Source organism: Salmo salar, chromosome ssa16 (genome assembly GCF_905237065.1).
Source record: "Salmo salar chromosome ssa16, Ssal_v3.1, whole genome shotgun sequence".
Taxonomy (NCBI): domain Eukaryota; kingdom Metazoa; phylum Chordata; class Actinopteri; order Salmoniformes; family Salmonidae; genus Salmo; species Salmo salar.
In genome coordinates, this window is record NC_059457.1 from 6,033,928 (window position 1) to 6,050,244 (window position 16,317).

General features: G+C 41.8%; 1 protein-coding gene across 1 annotated transcript; it reads left to right on the forward strand.

Annotated features, from left to right (window-relative positions):
* Positions 1 to 3,861: 3,861 nt before the first annotated feature.
* ccnd1 (cyclin D1) lies at positions 3,862 to 15,900 on the forward strand. Its single transcript, NM_001165391.1, is given in 5 exon segments — positions 3,862 to 4,169; positions 5,395 to 5,610; positions 6,005 to 6,164; positions 8,698 to 8,846; positions 12,975 to 15,900. Coding segments are annotated over 5 exon segments (879 nt in total). The 5' UTR covers positions 3,862 to 3,971; the 3' UTR covers positions 13,131 to 15,900.
* Positions 15,901 to 16,317: the final 417 nt, after the last annotated feature.

A 16,317-nucleotide genomic window follows, 5' to 3' on the forward strand; every position in this document is an offset into this window, starting at 1 on the left:
CCATTTTAGTTTATTTTGTTATCCATGGCAACTAAAAACAGCCAGCCCTGCTGGCAGCTAATGAGTAGCTATTCCTCAAGCACACCTACATGTGTATGGCACAGAGAGTGCAGAGGCAGACGTCAGGAAAGTGGGAGAATAAAGATCATAGATTGCATAATTACACATTGTTGATTGTGCATCCTGAATGTTCATTCTCCCCAAGGGTCTTCCTTCCACACACCATGTAGTCGTCAATGGTCTCTGGCCTCTAACAAGGGACTGGGATGCAGCAGGAATGTGGGAAAACTAAACTGCCCTCACCCTGCCACCTCCACCTCACCCACTCCGCACTCCTGGAACTGAAGTAAAGCTGTCCTACACAGGGCTAGGCCAGCTTTGTCACACAGACACATACCTCCTCTGCTGCTCATATGTGGCAATAGACCAGGAAGTCACAGTGAAATAAGAGAAATACACAGTAGTCTTTCAATTGTACTGTCTTGCCCCCCATTTGGTCTATTCCCCTGAACATACCAACAGGAAGAATCCCTCTGTGTAGCCTAACCTATGCCACTCATAGACGCTAACTGCTTTAGCGCCAATTGACGATAGTATCTTCTGAAATGGGGGAGTTTAGTTAAAAGTGCCAAAGCTTGCTCTAAACATTAACACGCATCGCTTGCGGTACGGTTTTGGAAACATAAGGTCCGTATCTTTCATATCAGCAAGAAATCATTTTCAAAAAACAAAAGGTTAAATTACGACACACCTTTATAGGGTTATGGTTACCACACAGGCATATTTCCATGTTACAACGCTTGTTTACACCCCTGTGCTAATTAGCTATCTGCCTCTCCGAATAACTGTGTGGAAACGGAAGATGGACGCCGCAAAAGTATTGTCACTGAAAAATACTGATGGCTGTAACTGTGTTAAAACTGGTTAAAACAGTGTGCAGTAAGTGGATATTTAGCATTTCTGAACTTACACTGAGTGCACAAAACATTAGGAACACCTTCCTAATATTGATTTGCACCCTCTTTTGCCTTCAAAACAGCCTCAATTCATCTGGGAATGGACTCTACAAGGTGCCAAAAAACGTTCCACAGGGATGCTGGCCCATATTGAGTCCAGTGCTTCCCACAGATGTGTCACGTTGGCTGGATGTCCTGTGGGTGGTGGACCATTCTTGATACACACGGGAAACTGTTGAGTGTGAAAAAACCCAGCAGCATTGCAGTTCTTCATACCCTCAAACCGGTGTGCCTGGCACTTACTACCACACCCCGTTCAAAGACACTTACATCTTTTGTTTTGCCTATTCACCCTCTATAAACGCAACATTGGTCCCATGTTTCATGAGCTGAAGTAAAAGATCCCAGAAATTTTCCATTCGCACAAAAAGCGTATTTCTCTCAAATGTTGTGCACCCAAATTATTGACATCTCTGTTAGTGAGCATTTATCCTTTGTCAAAATAATCCATCCACCTGACAGGTGTGGCATATCAAGAAGCTGAATAACAGCATTACCATTACACAGGTGCACCTTGTGTTGGAGGGAATAAAAGGCCACTCTAAAATGTGCAGTTTTGTCACACAACACAATGCCACATATGTGTCATGTTTTGAGGTAGCGTGCAATTGGCATGCTGACTGCAGGAATGTCCACCAGAGCTGTTGCCAGAGAACTGAATGTTTCCAGATGATTTTCTCTACCATAAGCCACTTCCAACATCGTTTTAGAGAATTTGACTTCCAACCGGCCTCACAACCACAGACCATGTGTAACCACGCCAGCCCAGGACCTCCACATCCAGTTTATTCACATGTGGGATAGTCTGAGACCAGCCAGTTGGTCAGCTGATGAAACTTGGGGTTTGCACAACCAAATAATCTCTGCACAAACTGTCAGAAACCGTCTCATGGAAGCTCATCTGCATGCTTGTTGTCCTCACCAGGATCTTGACCTGACTGATCTTAACCGACTTCAGTGGGCAAAAGCTCACCTTCGATCGCCACTAGCACGCTGGAGAAGTGTGCTCTTCATGGATGAATCCTGGTTTCAACTGTACCATGGCAGATGGTAGACAGCGTGTATGGCATTGGTGTGGGCTGATGTCAATGTTGTGAACCGAGTGCCCCATTGTGGCGGTGGGCATTTGCTTCGGACAACAGACACAATTGCATTTTATCAAAGGCAATTTCAATGCATAGAGCTACCGTGAAGAGATCCTGAGGCCCATTGTCGTGCCATTCATCCGCCGCCATCAACATGTACGACAGCATGTTTCAGTTCCCGCCACTATCCAACAACTTCGCATAGCCATTGAAGAGGAGTGGGACAACATTTCACAGGCCACAATTAACAGCCTGATCAACTCTATGTGAAGGAGATGTGTCACGCATGAGATAAATGGTGGTCACACCAGTTACTGACTGGTTTTCTGATCCAAGACCCTTTTTTAAGGTATCTTTGACCAACAGATGTATATTTGTATTGCCAGTCATGTGAAATCCATAGATTAGGGCCTAATGACTGATTGACTGATTTACTTATATGAACTGTAACTCAGTAAAATATTTTTAATTGTTGCATGTTGCGTTTACATTTTTGTTCAGTGTATTAATATGAATACTCAAAAGGTAGTTATGTATTCACAATAGTATCAACAGGTGTCTTGTGTGACTCAGTTGGTAGAGCATGAAGCTTGCAACACCGGCGTCGTGGGTTCGATTCACATGAGGAACATGTATGAATATGAATGCACTCACTACCATGAGAGCATCTGTTGAATGACCAAAATGTGGACTGAATATTTTTACTGTAATTCTCAGTGTAAACGGGAAAACGCTTTTTTGCTGTGTGACGTTTTCTATTTTGATTTCCATACTATTTCTTACTTTCATTTTCATTGACAATGGTTTTCATTTAGTTTAATAGTTTGTCTAGTCCTGATTATTGCCATTTAGCCAAATAGTCCTGTTACAAGATATTACTTTGGCGCTTTTCATTGGAGTTTTACGGCTGGCGTGTATATATACGCAAAGAATATTCGTTAAAATGTCATTTTTTTGTTGTTGCAGATTCAGATTCACAAATTAAAACAAATATTTGCCTTGCTATCATGACAATGAACACGTGTGCAGAGATAGAATAATAATAATCATCATCATCCTACTCAAAACAAACGGTATTGGTCGCATACACATATTTAGCAGATGTTATCGCGGGTGCTCCAACAGTTCAGTAATACCTGACGATACAAAACAATAAACGCACATTTTAAAAAAAGAATAACCCAATTGTACAACTAATAACGCTATTATTAGCCTATGTCCCTTCTTCCTCTACTTCTTATTTTCTGGGGTGGGGTGGCTACTAGGCTTGTACTTGTAGGCCTAGTTAATATTAGGCAAACTACTTGTTGTGCATGGGTAAAAAAAAAAGAGGCCACACGAACAATAAAGCTTACATGAGTCCTCCAATCCAGCCACCGAGCATCTCTGCTTCCCCCACTGGTACATCGCAGTAGCTACAATCAGACCCTCGCCTATCCTACTGCCTCCAGAAACGGACCTGAGACCTCCCACTTCCAATAGCCCATACACTGGCGGCGATGGGAAGGGACTATAAACTTATGTGGAATAGCGTTCTAAAACGTGCCCCCTTCTTTGAGGCGGACCTCTCTTTTTGGGCCCCTCTCTCTCTCTCTCCCTCCCTCACCCTCATGGTCGAAGCTGCCTTTGATCTGCTCCATAACCAACCTACATAACAACAGGCACGTCATTTCCCCAGTGCGCGGAGGGGAGGGGAGTTTATTGAGGAAAGCTGATCAAAGTTTGGTCGCCTCCTGAGAGCTTCGACATAGCAGTCGCAGCAGACAGAGGGAAAGCAACATCCACGGAATTTTTTTGGGGGAAGCAATAGTTCAGACTCTCTTTCAGTCTCTCTCTCTCTGTCTCTCTCATTGCTCAAGCGACTGCCGGAATGGAACACCAGTTGCTGTGCTGTGAAGTGGAGACCATCCGGAGAGCTTACCAAGACTCGAATCTGCTCAACGACAGAGTTCTGCAGACTATGCTAAAAGCTGAAGACAATTATCTCCCCGCAACGAACTACTTCAAATGTGTACAGAAAGAGATTGTACCCTGCATGAGGAGAATTGTTTCTACATGGATGCTGGAGGTTTGTGCAAGAAACCCTTTCTAACAGATTCGTAAACATTCAATTATCTGAATCATGTCATTGGTCTATGCCCTTTGGAATGTAGGCAAAATACATTACTACCATGCAACTATAACGATTGCTTGTCCTGTGTTGTTCATGTCATGTGTTTATTACATTATTCACCCAGCGATCGCTTAAACTTTGGACTTAATTAGAGGTTGTCTGTGTGACTCATTGAGCCTTATTTTTACCTGACACATGCTGCAAATGACGCCACATTTCTTGGATTATATTCATGTGAACAAAATGTAACACTTTAGTATTATTACCTTCTTAATTAATTAATGTCAATGTACACGTACTGTATGCCGTCACTAGTGCCAGTATTCGCCCTCTTTGTTTTCTTGTGGTTTATAGCACTACTTTGTGGTTTAAAAAGTGTAATAACCATGTCACCGCTGTTTTCCATATAGTCACTGACCTCGGATGCATTTGAAACTTTGTTTCTATTGTTAAGTTGCCACTTGATAAAGCAAATTTAGCCTACATAATTGTTGTTAGAGTTGAAGCAACTGAACAATCAAAGTCGATTTGGGAGTTTCAAAGGGTCGCCTCTAAAATTGGTTAATGGCTTCGATCCCTTTTGAGAGAATGTAATAAAGGTGACCTATTATGTAAGACGACACATTGATTAACATTAACAGGGTAAAAATGTTTTCGTGATGTGGAAGATGATATTTAAAATGAATTGTTAAAGTTGCATGCTGTTTTGAGATGTGTGCGCATGCTGCTTGTCCAATTTCTAGTGGCTTACAAATATAGCTCATTTTGAACATTATAATTTTAGATATTCGGAATATGACACTTCTGTCCGATGAAAGAAAAGCACAATAATGTTTACATGCCAATGTTACATTCTAAATCAATTTTGAAATATTTAAAAATATTTTTTGAAAATATGGCGAACTACAATATGGCTCTGCAAGCCATGCGTTTGCCTTGCAGAGATCAACCTTTGTGTCCACTAGCGAAATGTCTGTCAATTTTTATGTATTTATCCAAAACGCCTTAGATCTCCTTCACAGGCACATAATATCCATTTATATGCATGCGTGTATGACTCGTGTTATTGTTTGTTATTTTTGATAGTTTTGTAGCCTATGGAGATATAGGCCTTATAGACTGGATGTGTAGCCTATATAGACTGGATGTGTAGCCTAACTCGTTTTGCTTTTGATTCCAGGTCTGTGAGGAACAGAAATGCGAAGAGGAGGTTTTTCCCCTAGCTATGAATTTTTTAGACAGATATTTGTCTGTTGAACCCACGAAGAAGACTCGGCTACAGTTATTGGGCGCTACCTGCATGTTTCTGGCGTCTAAAATGAAGGAGACCATTCCTCTAACAGCTGAGAAGTTGTGCATATACACAGACAATTCCATCCGGACGGGCGAGTTGCTGGTAATTTGACTTCCACATCATGTTCTCATCAGTTATAACCAACACATGTAGATTATGTTTAGGAGGTATTGTAAAATGTTAGTATAGTGTTTTTGACATATTTGAACTATAATAAGAACTATAATTTCTTGTAAGTGGATTCTTTTCAGTTTAGCCAAAGTTAACTTTGGGAGATAAATCATTTTAAACGAGAAAATAACTGAAATTCTGTAACAAAATGTCTTAAACCTACTTCCCCTAACGTCAATGATTGTCATTGTCATGGCACCGGCACAGTGGCAGATCATAGGCCTGTGTGGAGCATGCCCACCCTCTAGTGGTGTGTTGGTTTCTTGAACCCTTGCAGGTGTCCTACTACATGTATTCTCTCTCTCTCTTCCTATCTCCTCTACAGCAAATGGAGCTACTGGTATTGAACAAACTGAAATGGGATCTAGCCTCAGTTACTCCACACGATTTCATAGACCACTTCCTCTCCAAGCTACCCATCCATCAGGACACCAAGCAAATCCTGTGCAAGCATGCCCAGACCTTTGTGGCTCTCTGTGCTACAGGTATGCATTGGAGTCCAACCACCAACCTGCCTGTTGTTACACTGCTGACTGCTCTTCTGTTGCTGTTTAATGCTGTTCACTTAGAAGGAGGTTGTAGTCCTACATGTCCCCTGGGTTTTAGATGTCCTGATGTGGATTACTACTGTGACGAGGGGTTCCAAAGGCAAGCGGTTGATGTTGATGTTTGTCAATGGCATGATAACTCCCATACTTGTGTAACAGTTATGCCGTTATCTTTTGCCCTGAACTTGATTTGAACCATTTGACTTGGCGTTTGGTGAAGTGAAGAGGTTTGATTTGGTGTAGACGGTTCTGGTAAATACATCACAAGCTGGACACATTCCAGAACAGTTGTGTTCGTTTGTGAACAGGCCCTGCGAAGCTGTCTTACATCTGAGCATCAGATGCTTCAGGAATATACTTTGACGTAGCTGCTGTTACACTAATTTCTACCTTTTGGACTAAGCTCTAGCATAAGCCTGCACAATAGAAGGTCTGGACCCAATAGCAGGCAGTTTTACTTAAGGTTACGTTGAAGAGATGTCTTGCTCTATAGGTTTCCAACCTGCATTGCTTTCCCTCAACAACATTTGATTTGTGTTAGAGTAAGCCCCTCTGTCTTGTGGTAGGTCAGGGGGAAGACTTAACTCAACGCGCTGTTTGAAGTTAGTGCTTAATTTAATGGATTGAATGGGCCTATTGGCCTAGGCCCTGCCCTGTTCTGTTGTGCACCCTTGGTGGCATGGAGATAAAAAGGTCCTGGCCTCTCTTTTGGTAGTGGAAGGGAAGGGAATTAAGAGTGACGCAATAAGGACACTTTTAACAAATGATCACTAGTTAATAGTTAACTCCAATTGTATGAAATAATAGACAAACAGAATAAGGTAGGGAGGAAGTGACAAGGGAGTGTGGGAAAGCATGTTGAAGATCCTGTATGTGCTTTTTTTGTGTTGAGTAATAGCTCTAAGGAAGGCACTTAACGAGTTCTGACCTGCTGCAACATTGTTGGTATCAGGGGTGTGTCTTAATATTCTTTGATACACCTTTGTGACATTAATTTACTTCCTTCATCTTGCCAGCATAGAAGAAATGTATCCCCTTTTATATCTTCCTTTTTTTCAGAGACTGTGGAGTCTCTTCCCTTATTTTTTTCCCTTAAGAGCAGCTGCTGGCTGGCATTCCTGCATTCATCTTGAGGGTTGCAAGCATTTATTTCCTTTCTCTTTTATAGGGAGGCTAGGATTGGGTAGATCTGGTGGGGATATGGGCCTGGATAATGGCTCTCTGGCTTGCCTTTATGCAAGTTCAATTAATCTCGCAGCGCTCTTCCTCAACCCTCCTCTCTAAGCTCTCTGTGGTGCAGGCCCTTGCAATGGGAGCTCACGCACAATGATGCCCCAGCCCCATACCCATTGGGTTGGGGGGTGTAAAGGGGGCTCGTCTCCTAGACTGAGAGGCCCCCTAATTAATATGGTCAAATGAATGGTCTGAGCCTGGTGATTAGACCTGTTGTTTCACACAATGTGCATCGTCTGAGGAGCCCCTCTCTGTGTGTGTGTGTGTGTGTGTGTGTGTGTGTGTGTGTGTGTGTGTGTGTGTGTGTGTGTGTGTGTGTGTGTGTGTGTGTGTGTTTGTGTGTTTGTGTGTGTGCGTGTGTGCACATGTGGTGCGTGTGTGAGCGCCCCTGCCTGGAGTAGATTTATTGTCTCTCTAAGCACTTGAAAAGAGGAAGTGAGACATGATCTTTCCAGAGAGGGGTCCAAGCCAAGCGAGTTGAAGAGTGATTTATTGCATACTGAGGCTGTCGAGAAGGGGAAAGGGGGTTTGGGCTTGAGGTGGAGGGGGGAGAAGAGGGTCTGGGGAGAATACATCTGCATTTCATGAGCTTGTCTCTTTCTCTCTGTGTGATTATCAAGCAGTTCTTGAGCTGAATAGATCATTTATCACCAACATCAGATTCCAGCAATATGTCTTACCTCTTATTTGATTATGTCATTTGTTGTATCTGCTCCTCCTTGCTCTTAACAAAGTTGTGTATGTATGCAAATTTGAGGATAGAGAGACGAGGATAGAGAGAGTAGGAGGGGAAGATGGCTATAGGAGTGTAATGGGGGAGGGCAGTATGACTGGGACCTACAGCATAGCTCCTCAGTAGCAGTCAGGGCATACTGCCACATGTCAGCATGGTACCTCTGTTCTGATGCTGTTGGATGCACAGTGTCTCTCTCCTCTCTGCCTTGGCATTATCTGGTTGTGCCACATTACGCTGCCCCATCCCCCGCGTCCCACCTCCTTTTTCTCAACCCTCTCTCCCTCCCCCACACCTCCGCCTCACCCCTCACTGCCAGGGTGTCATCTCTCTTTTGTTGTCGCACCCGTGTCAATGGCCTGAGCTGCGGCTCTGCAGCCAGTGAGCTGCCCCATGAACAAGGTTGCTGTGTGAATTATTTGTGGATCAAATGCCTTGCTTCAGGAATTTGACCTGTTGCCTCTCTCTCTCTCTCTTTCTCTCTTTTCCTTTTCTCTCCACCAGATGTCAAATTCATTGCCAACCCTCCGTCAATGATCGCAGCGGGCAGTGTGGCGGCTGCTGTCCAGGGGCTGAATCTGAAGAGCATGGACGATGCACTGTCATCCCAGCAACTCACTGACTTCCTGTCTCAAGTCATCAGAAGTGACCCGGTATGTAAGGACAACCAAGTCTCATGCAAACATTTTTGAAATTAAACATATAGCTTAGAAATGTGACTAGAGAGCCTAATATAGTAAACGTGCAACCATTCTGCCTAGCTTTGCAATGGAATGGATGGCCGTCTTTTATCTTCCACAGATTTCCAGCCTTTTATTGATCGGATTGCTTCCACTGTGTGGTAACTCGTGGGGGAGAGGGGGTGACAGTAGAACAAGAGAGGAGTAGTCCTGAGCATTAACCCGAAGTATCAGTAACCCGGGTCTCCCACGGGAGCAACCAACGTCTTAGACCATTAGAGCAAGAGGATATTCCCTCTTGGGCCAAGGGCAGACACTGGTTTTGAAGTTCGTAGGCAGGGTTACCTCATCATGCGACCATGACTGACTCATGTCTGCTATACCTGCTATGTAAAAGAGGCCAGAAGAATGCGTTATTGAGAAGGATCGAGAGCAGTTACTTCGCATGGTATCTCTACCTGAAAGTACATGATCTAAGTGATTGTTAGATGGTATTCAGCATTTATAAAAGTGTGCCTTATTTACTTTGAACTACTAAAATAGTGATTTTTGTAAGACAGCATGCATGGGCAGCAGCTCTATAGAGATGAGATGATGACTTGGAATGAAGTAGTAAAGTCATCAAATAAAACAAGTGTAATAAACACAACAACTGAAATATTTTGTTAAGGTAAAGTCATGTGAATAAATTATGGTTAATAAGTGATATAATGGGAAATCACTACCATCATGGGATATTTTATAAAAAATATTCTGTGTTGTTACAGCATTCAACTCCCATAATGCATGTTGCATTTAATGTTTTAAAAAAAAATAAGCGAAACCGGAGTCAAATGTTTTATTTTTTTTAATAATCAAACCGAACCCGAACTGACCTCAAAAAGTACTAATCACTCAGCACTAGAGAGAGAGAGAGAGAGAGAGAGAGAGAGAGAGAGAGATGTAGAGCAGCAGGTAGCCAGGCCATAAACCCTGTCTCTGAATAGGTCAGGAAATGAGAGGCGAGCGAACAGTCCCTCACTCCAGTGCAGTCGACGACAACGTGCAAAGGTTCTCGCTCGTTGTCCCCTTTGTCATTGATGCAGGAGGCCAGGCTCTTGTGGAGTCCAAAAGGAAAGGGTGAAGAAAAAAGAAATAAAAAAAGAAAGAGGCACCATGAATAAATGCACTTTCCTTGCAACTACAAAGTCAGTTGTGTATATTTGCATAACAAACACAGGGCACAACTCAGTCCTAATGTCATATTTTAGTACATACAGTGGCTTGTGAAAGTATTCACCCCCTTTGGCATTTTTCCTATTTTGTTGTCTTACAACTGGGGGTTTGTATCATTTGATTTACACAACATCCCTACCACTTTGAAGATACAAAATATTTTTTCTTGTGAAACAAACAAGAAATAAGACAAAAAAACGAACTATTCACCCCCCTAAAGTCAATACTTTGTAGAGCAACCTTTTGCAGCAATTACAGCTGCAAGTCTCTTGGGGTATGTCTCTATAAGCTTGGCACATCTAGCCACTGGGATTTTTGGCCATTCAAGGCAAAACTGCTCCAGCTCCTTCAAGTTGGATGGGCTCTGCTGGTGTACAGCAATCTTTAAGTCATACCACAGATTCTCAATTGGATTGAGGTTTGGGCTTAGACTAGGCCATTCCAAACCATTTAAATGTTTCCCCTTAAACCACTCAAGTCTTGCTTTAGCAGTATGCTTAGAGTCATTGTCCTGCTGGAAGGTGAACCTCTGTCCCAGTCTCAAATCTCTGGAAGACTGAAACAGGTTTCCCTCAAGAATTTCACTGTATTTAGCGCCATACATCATTCCTTCAATTCTGACCAGTTTCCCAGTCCCTGCTGATGAAAAACATCCCCACAGCATGATGCTGCCACCACCGTGCTTCGCGGGGTGATGAGAGGTGTTGGGTTTGCGCCAGACATAGCGTTTTCCTTGATGGCCAAAAAGCTCAATTTTAGTCTTATCTAACCAGAGTACCTTCTTCCATATGTTTTGGGAGTCTCCCACATGCCTTTTGGTGAACCCCAAACATGTTTGCTTATTTTTTTCTTTCAGCAATGGCTTTTTTCTGGCCACTCTTCCGTACAGCCCAGCTCTGTGGAGTGTATGGCTTAAAGTGGTCCTATGGACATGCAGCTCATTCAGGGTTCTCTTTGGTCTCTTTGTTGTCTCTCTGATTAATGCCCTCCTTGCCTGGTCTGTGAGTTTTGGTGGGCGGCCCTCTCTTGGCAGGTTTGTTGTGGTGCCATATTCTTTCCATTTATTAATACTGGATTTAATGGTGCTCTATGGGATGTTAAAAGTTTCTGATATTTTTTTATAACCCAACCCTGATCTGTACTTCTCCACAACTTTGTCCCTGACCTGTTTGGAGAGATCCTTGGTCTTCATGGTGCCGCTTTCTTGGTGGTGCCCCTTGCTAAGTGGTGTTGCAGACTCTGGGGCCTTTCAGAATAGGTGTATATATACTGAGATCATGTGACAGATCATGTGACAATTAAATAAAGTCCACCTGTGTGCAATATAATTAATTATGTGACTTCTGAAGGTTATTGGTTGCATCAGATCTTATTTAGGGGCTTCATAACAAAGGGGATGAATAATTTTGCAAGGCACTGTAATCTCATTATTTCAAAGGAATGTCAAAAATTATTATTAGTATCATTATTATTATTATACTGAACAGAAATATAAATGCAACATGCAGCAATTTCAAAGGTTTTACTGAGTTACAGTTCGTATGAGGAAATCAGTCAATTGAAATAAATTCATTTGGCCCTAATCTATGGATTTCACATTACTGGGAATACAGATATGCATCTGTTAGTTACAGATACCTTAAAAAAATGGAACTCAGGATCTTGTCAAAGTACTTCTGTGCATTCAAATTGTCATCGATAATATGCAATTGTGTTCGTTGTCTATAGCTTATGCCTGCCCATACCATAACCCCACCCACCACCATGGGGCACTCTGTTCACAACATTGACATCAACAAGCCGCTCGCCCATACAACGCCATACACATGGTCTGCGGTTGTGAGGCCGGGTGGACATACTGCCAAATTCTCTAAAACAACATTGGAGGCGGCTTATGGTAGAGAAATGAACATTCAATTCTCTGGCAACAGCTCTAATGGACATTCCTGACATTCAGCATGCCAATTGCACGCTCCCTCAAAACTTCAGACATCTGTGGCATTGTGTTTTGTGACAAAGTTTCACAGTTTAGAGTGACCTTTTATGGTTCCCAACACAAGGGTGTGTGTAATGATCACGCTGTTTAATCAGCTTCTTGATATGCCACACCTGTCAGGTGGATGGATTATCTTGGCAAAGGAAAAATACTCACTGACAGGGATGTAAACAAATTTGTGCACAACATTTGAGAGAAATAAGCTTTTTGTGCGTACGGAACATTTGGGGGATCTTTTATTTCAGCTCAAGAAACATGGGACCAACAATTCACATCTTGTGTTTATATTTTTGTTCAGTGTATTGTTATTATTTGAATCAAAGGGTAATATCTAAGTATTGTATAGTAATAGAATAACTTCTGAAACCTTCCTCACCCACTGCTCTAGTTTCTCCAGGTCTCTTTGATCCAGGTAATAAGAACCGTAATCATTAGAATGATGTCCCTGGGGCTCTCCTTCCACCACCTGACTGAGGGTCTGCCCCTCTCATCCTTCGCCCAATGAATTGCTTTTGCTCCTATTGTTTTGGGTCCAGGAATTGGTGCTAGCAGATTGGGTTTCCAGTCTTTCTGGATGTATTCTCTTCCACCTAATCCTCACACAGTCACAGCCCTTCCCACTAGAGTGCAACTCTGCCTCTGTGGTTCTGTGTGTTGTCACCACTCCTTAAAGCCTACACAGTATACCATCGGTACCATGGTCATACCATTCTAATACTGCGTATGTTTTCAGATTGTTCCGATTGTTTGAGATTTATTTTAGAAGGCAGGCAAAAAACCCACCTGTTAGACAAATGTCCATGACTGTAAGTGGTGCTTGTTGCTGAGAGACGATCCAACACCAGTCCTTATGTCATCACTAACAATGCCTCTCTCTCCCCCCTCTGCAGGATTGTCTACGGGCGTGTCAAGAACAGATCGAGTCCTTATTGGAGACCAGTCTCCGTCAGGCACAGCAACACACTGTTTCCACGGACACCAAGAGCATGGATGAGGAGGTCGACCTGTCGTGCACGCCAACGGACGTTAGAGATGTGAACATCTGAGTTGGACAGTCTTTTCTGGTGCTCACTAAGCAGTAGCCATGGATGGGGGTTAGGGCTTCGGGGAGAGAAGAGAACGCGCTGATTGACACTGTCTCAGCAGCACCGCTCCCGCTGACTGCGCTCTCACCTACTCACACACCTGTGCTCGCAGCATAGGGTCTGGCCTGAACGTCCTGTCTGGCTCCTAACAGGTGTTGTAAGGGATCAGCCAGGGCTTCATGCGTACACTTGCTCTCTGTCCCCTCACTGGTTTGAGGCAGCATCAATTGGGCATGGTTCCCATTATGTATTTTAGACAAAACAAACTTGAATAAGAAAAAAAAGAAATGTAGTGCTGTATGTACAACAGAATAGTCAACTAGAGAATAATGAACTAGGTATTTTTTTGTTGTTTGGACAGATTGAGCATAATACACCTGCAATTTCTCACATAAAAAGCTAGTCCTGAGTTGTTTGATGACATAGGCGTTTTATGGTATGGTAAACCCATTTCTAATGTGTGTGTGTGGGGGGGGTTCCTGGTTAGTTTGGTGTGGCCATGCTTGCCTCAACATTTAACCAACTTTGAGATATTGTTTTGAAAATCAGTCTTCTAATCTCCTCTTTTTTTATGGAGAACGTAACCATACAATGTTCATTTGTTTAGCATACTTAGGGCTCTATTCAATCCATATCGCGGAAGTTCCGCGTTACGACATGATTGAAATTTAAAGGCAATGTTCCGGCGTCAGAAGAGACTGCATTAACTGTAAACTCTGCGTATGTCGGCTTAATCGGAAATTACCTTTGCATTTTCGACCGCGCAATCTGTAACGCTTCAGCGATACTAATTGAATAGAGCCCTTATTCAATTGTCATCAGAGGTCTGTGGATTACCTAGGCTTCTGTCCTAACTGCTAACACACTGCTTTCCGGAGACAGCAAGCTAACCAGCGAAGTACAGCTACTTCAAAATATCTGCACGAAGTCTAGATCATATTATACTGAATGCTTGCAACATTGCATTCTGCTACAGAATGATTAGCTAGCTGTCCTGTAGGTTCTCTCTATGTTAAGCTAACGTAGTCCACAGTCTTTATCGAATTGTAAGTCTGTTTTACTATCTAAAAACCATTCCATCAAAAAAGCACTTTGGGTCAATAACTCCTTACTGCCTATTTTGAGAAGAACCATATGGGACATGACTAAACGTAATGGAATGGTTTGGGAACAACGTCAGCCTCTGGGATGAAGAGTGTTTCAAAACATGGTGTTATGTGGGAATGGCAGGACATATTAGGATGTTTTGGGCAAATCTAATCTATTTGTCTAGCTAAAATACCTGAACCCCATCTTTCTGACATCTTAGTAGTAAAGACAGTGATAAATGGTGGTCCCATCCACGCAAGAAGGCACCTATCTACCTATTCTCCTCATGACAGTTACTTTTCTAACTGCTTGAATTGCATCTGAGGCTTGTAATTTATAGTTACACTAAGAACTATTTATTGCAGAATATTCTCTTTTCAAGGCCAGTGTGGATCATGATGACAGAAAGCTATTTCATATGTGTAAATATTTCAAACCATTCAATTCAGAATTGCAATTGCATTTTTTACAAATATGTGTAATTTCATCCAATCAAAATACAACATTTTGGCTCTACTTTGAAAGGCATGTGAAGTAAAAGTACACTCAAAGTATTACTTTGAAATCATTGCATTGGCTTAGTGTACTGAATGTTAAGGAAAAACTAGAATTCAAAAGAGAATGTCTCAAATCTTCCCTTGTCATCAAATGAAAATTGAAAAGGCTTTTAAATAATTTTGCACAAATTCAAAGATGTCTTTTGCGTATTGTTGAAGCTGGAAGAAATAACTGAAGTTGCTATGGGGTTGCGAGGGGAGTGATGGGGGACATAAGGTATGTGGGCAAACGGTTTGATTGTACAGTGACAGAATTTTTTTTTTAACACTCCTAACAACAAGCTGCTATGGAGGAATATTCCCAGCAAAGTTTCATGACTTTAATTGAAATGAAAATGAAAAGAAAAACAATCCTTTTTTTCTCAAAGTGTTTGCTGCTATTTTGTGGATATTTGTATTAGTTAAATGTCAATATACTGCCATGTAATAGAATTTCTCATAGACAATTATGATATTATTGACATTGTCATTTGTAGTGTATTGGTATGTGATCAGTTTTTTTTTTACTATGTTTTATGATTTCTGCTCTATTCCAAAAAAGAAAAAAAGAAAACGTAAAAAATAGAGCTCCTGTTTCCTTCACTATACCTCATGCTATAGACAAAAATGTCTGATTATTTCGTCTGAGTTTTACTTTAATTCTGACTGTATCTTTTTTTATTTGTCTGTCCATTTTGAAAATTTGAATACTATTATCCAAATGGGTCCTTCAGGGAGCTAGTAGAAAGCATTGATTGAACCCGGTGACATAACAACCAACCTGATGTTAGAAAGTTGTTATAACTAGTTTAAAACACCTTTATAACTCCTTTTTAAGCTGTTTCATTAAAAGAGACTATCCCCCATTAGGCCGTTGATGGCCCTTCTATATATATATATATATATTTATAAAGCTTTTGTACAAATTGAAAACAGATTTTTGTAAATGGCATGTTTACCTATTAAGCCATAGGTTGTTTTCTGATAGCGATTTAACACCATTTTGATAAAAAATGTACCTCATGTCATCAGCTCCAAACGACCAGAGACATGATGTTATCAATCATGTGTTTTTGCTGCACAATAATAAAAAAATAAAAAATAAATAACCCTAAAGACTACTGCATCTTTTCTCTTCATGGTATGTTAGAGTGTTCCATACGGAGGCAATATTGTTGGTTTTGCCTCAACCTAAGTAAATACTTTTCTGGTCTTTGTGACCAAAGTAAAGTAAATACATCTGCTTGGATATGAAGCTGCTATCCAGGTCCTAGTCACTTTGATTCCTACCTAGTGGGGAAAATTTGCTGAAAAGACATCAGGTTGCGTATGCATGCGCGTGTGTGTATGTAAGGGGGGTGGGGGGTAAGAGACAGGGAGAATTGAGAGAAAGGAGCGAGAGAGGAGAGGGACATAGTACATTCTATTTTGTTATGCATGGAATGCTTTTGAAGGGAGAATTCTGTATAGAGGAATAGAAAGGCCGAAACCCTAATCCTTTCCCACAGGCAAGGACCTCACCA